At 44.3% G+C, this 2377-nt stretch overlaps 1 protein-coding gene across 1 annotated transcript; it reads right to left on the bottom strand.

The window, feature by feature from the left end:
- Positions 1-296: 296 nt before the first annotated feature.
- On the bottom strand, positions 297-1432 carry LOC139731170 (uncharacterized). The gene is made up of 2 exons (XM_071642051.1): positions 816-1432; positions 297-387 (listed from the first exon to the last, which is right to left on the bottom strand). Exons 1-2 carry the CDS (start codon positions 1430-1432, stop codon positions 297-299), a joined length of 708 nt encoding a protein of 235 aa, XP_071498152.1.
- Between the last annotated feature and the right edge of the window lie 945 nt (positions 1433-2377).

The following is a 2377-nucleotide window of genomic DNA, read 5'->3' as shown; positions in this document are numbered from 1 at the left end:
TTATTTTTTCATCACGGCAACCTCGAAAATCATCTTTGTGTACAAGTGAATTTCACTACAGACGTCGGGATGAAGTATGGCGCAGCAAATTCAAAGTCGAGGCCGCTTCAAGCAGTCCTACAGCATACAGACATGAATTTCCTCCGTATTTGAGTTCCAGCGAACCAACAGCCGCATCGCCTGCTCCAAACCTTCTCTTCAGCAGATGTAGACACACTGATCGGACTGGTACGTAAAGAGCCTACAATACTATAATTAGTCTGTTAAAAACAACTGAAAATACGGACTCCTTAATTTCACCCATTTTCGCTCGAAAACGAGTTGCGCTTATCCTCGACACCCTGGGTGCTAGGGGCAGCGCTGTTCACACTTCCACTTGACTCCGAACTGTGCAGAAAGAGAAAGAAACCGCAATGAAAAATAAAAGGATAGGAAACACGGGAACACACAGATATTTTACTTGAATTTCAGAAAGCTTGCTGCATACACGAATGATAAGACTTAGTGCATGCAAAACTGAATACAACCAATTGGAGAAATGTGTCAAAGTGCATGTGAATTTAGTTTAGTTTTTGTTGTAGGCTTATAATTGGGCAAATATCTTTTATGAATTTTGATTCACAAGGAGTACATTCAGTCTTTCAGGAATTCTCCCAGTAAGCTCAATAATTATGAAAGAACCGAATGCATGGTTTACTGGTATTAAACATCTTTGGTCATTCGAGTAAATATCTCTGTTCAAAATTTCGTCGTTTATGTACATGTATTGTTTTTTTTTCTTTTTATGTACATGTATTGGTTTTTTTTTTTATTACCTTTTAAGTTTGACGGTGCTCAAAGGTTGTATATCCGAGTCCGCTGTGGAGAAGAAAGTCACCATCGATGACGGTTGTTCGGTGATCTCAACGCGGAAGGACCCGTCTGCTGAATTTGTGCTTCTTTCCAGATCCATGGTGACCCGGTAGTAGTTTCCCAGTCCCGACCCGCCGCGCGGACCACCGCAGCGAGATCGCACAGACGACCCTTGCGCGTTGGAAATGTTGCATCCGTTCTGTGTGCGCGCACCCTTGCCGCCACCCCCGCGCATCCTCACGAAGACGAATGCCGTGATGGCAGCCACGAGGACCCCGCTGAGTATGGTGACGAGTCCCGCAATGAGCACGAAAATCTTGCTGATGATGGCGCCCGTCGTGAGGAGGATCACGCCCACCAGTACGATGGGGGGACTGAGTATGAGGAGGGTCACTACGATGGTGCTTCCGGCTACCTCGTAGAGTTCATGCGTGTCCGCGCTGACGCACCGATGCACACTAGAATGTCGCTCGCCCTTGTTGGCTCCGCTGGACTGCTGACGAGAGGCCCTCCTGGTAGCGACCACTCCCTTTGAAGGTTCGCTTTCCTGGGGCCCGGGGTGGTCATCATTGGTAGGCATCTTGATGGGATTAGGCTTTTGTTTGTTTGTTTGTTTGTTTAATGTTGAAAAAAAAAACCTTTGCTTTGGTTATACTCTGCAACTCCGGATCTCGAAACAATCGAAGAAACGATATTCTGACTTTTAGGATCACATCACTGCTTTATCGTCTGTAAGAATGGAAAGATATTTGTTATCGATGGATGCAGGTCTCGCCATGATTACTTACCAACTCTAAATCAAACTTTAGAAGTTCTTTTTTTTAAACATTTCCAGCAACACTTCTATAGCATAACTCGTATCAAACGCGCATCACTGACACCCAATGGAAGGTTTCCTTCTTGAATAGTTTAAGTTAGTCATCGATTAGAAGTTTCGAAGACGATTAACCTGCTTAACTGGCAACGATGAATCCGAGGGACATAAATATTCCCGCTCTTCCCTATCGGAACACGACGTTGAGTTCACGAAGTGTGCATGCTGCTACCAAAAACGTGCACGACGCCCTCTGTGTTTCGCGATGACAGGGTTGCGGAAACTGATGGAGAAATTCACTGATAATCCAGGATGATGAAGTTGCATGGACTGCGTAGGTAGGAAAACGCCTTTCAATTCGTTCTCCATCCACACACGTGCGTCAAGTGAAAGATAATCTTGGTTGTCGAATCTCGTATTTCGCTTTTTGTTTCAGATACCGCGACAGCTGGAACAGAAAATGTGAAATATCGGTGAACGTATATGGTAACAATAATATTGTGCAAGTTCATAAAAGTTTGATCAATGAAACAAAACGTGCGAAAACGTGCAATTACACATCATAGCCGCGCAGAGAGTGAGTCGATCGTAAGAGTTATTTTATACCAAAGTTTTTAGGGATGAGTTTCCAGTCAAAGCATACCTTTGATGAATTTTCACTCAAATCGGCAACACCACCTCTGACGATCTCCTCATTATGCTTCACAAATA

The sequence above is a fragment of the Diadema antillarum genome, unplaced genomic scaffold (genome assembly GCF_040938485.1).
Source record: "Diadema antillarum isolate AM-2024a unplaced genomic scaffold, OU_Dant_1.0 seq00000364_RagTag, whole genome shotgun sequence".
Taxonomy (NCBI): Eukaryota; Metazoa; Echinodermata; class Echinoidea; order Diadematoida; family Diadematidae; genus Diadema; species Diadema antillarum.
Note: the sequence above shows the minus strand (reverse complement) of the source record. Positions and strands in the feature narration are given on the sequence as shown.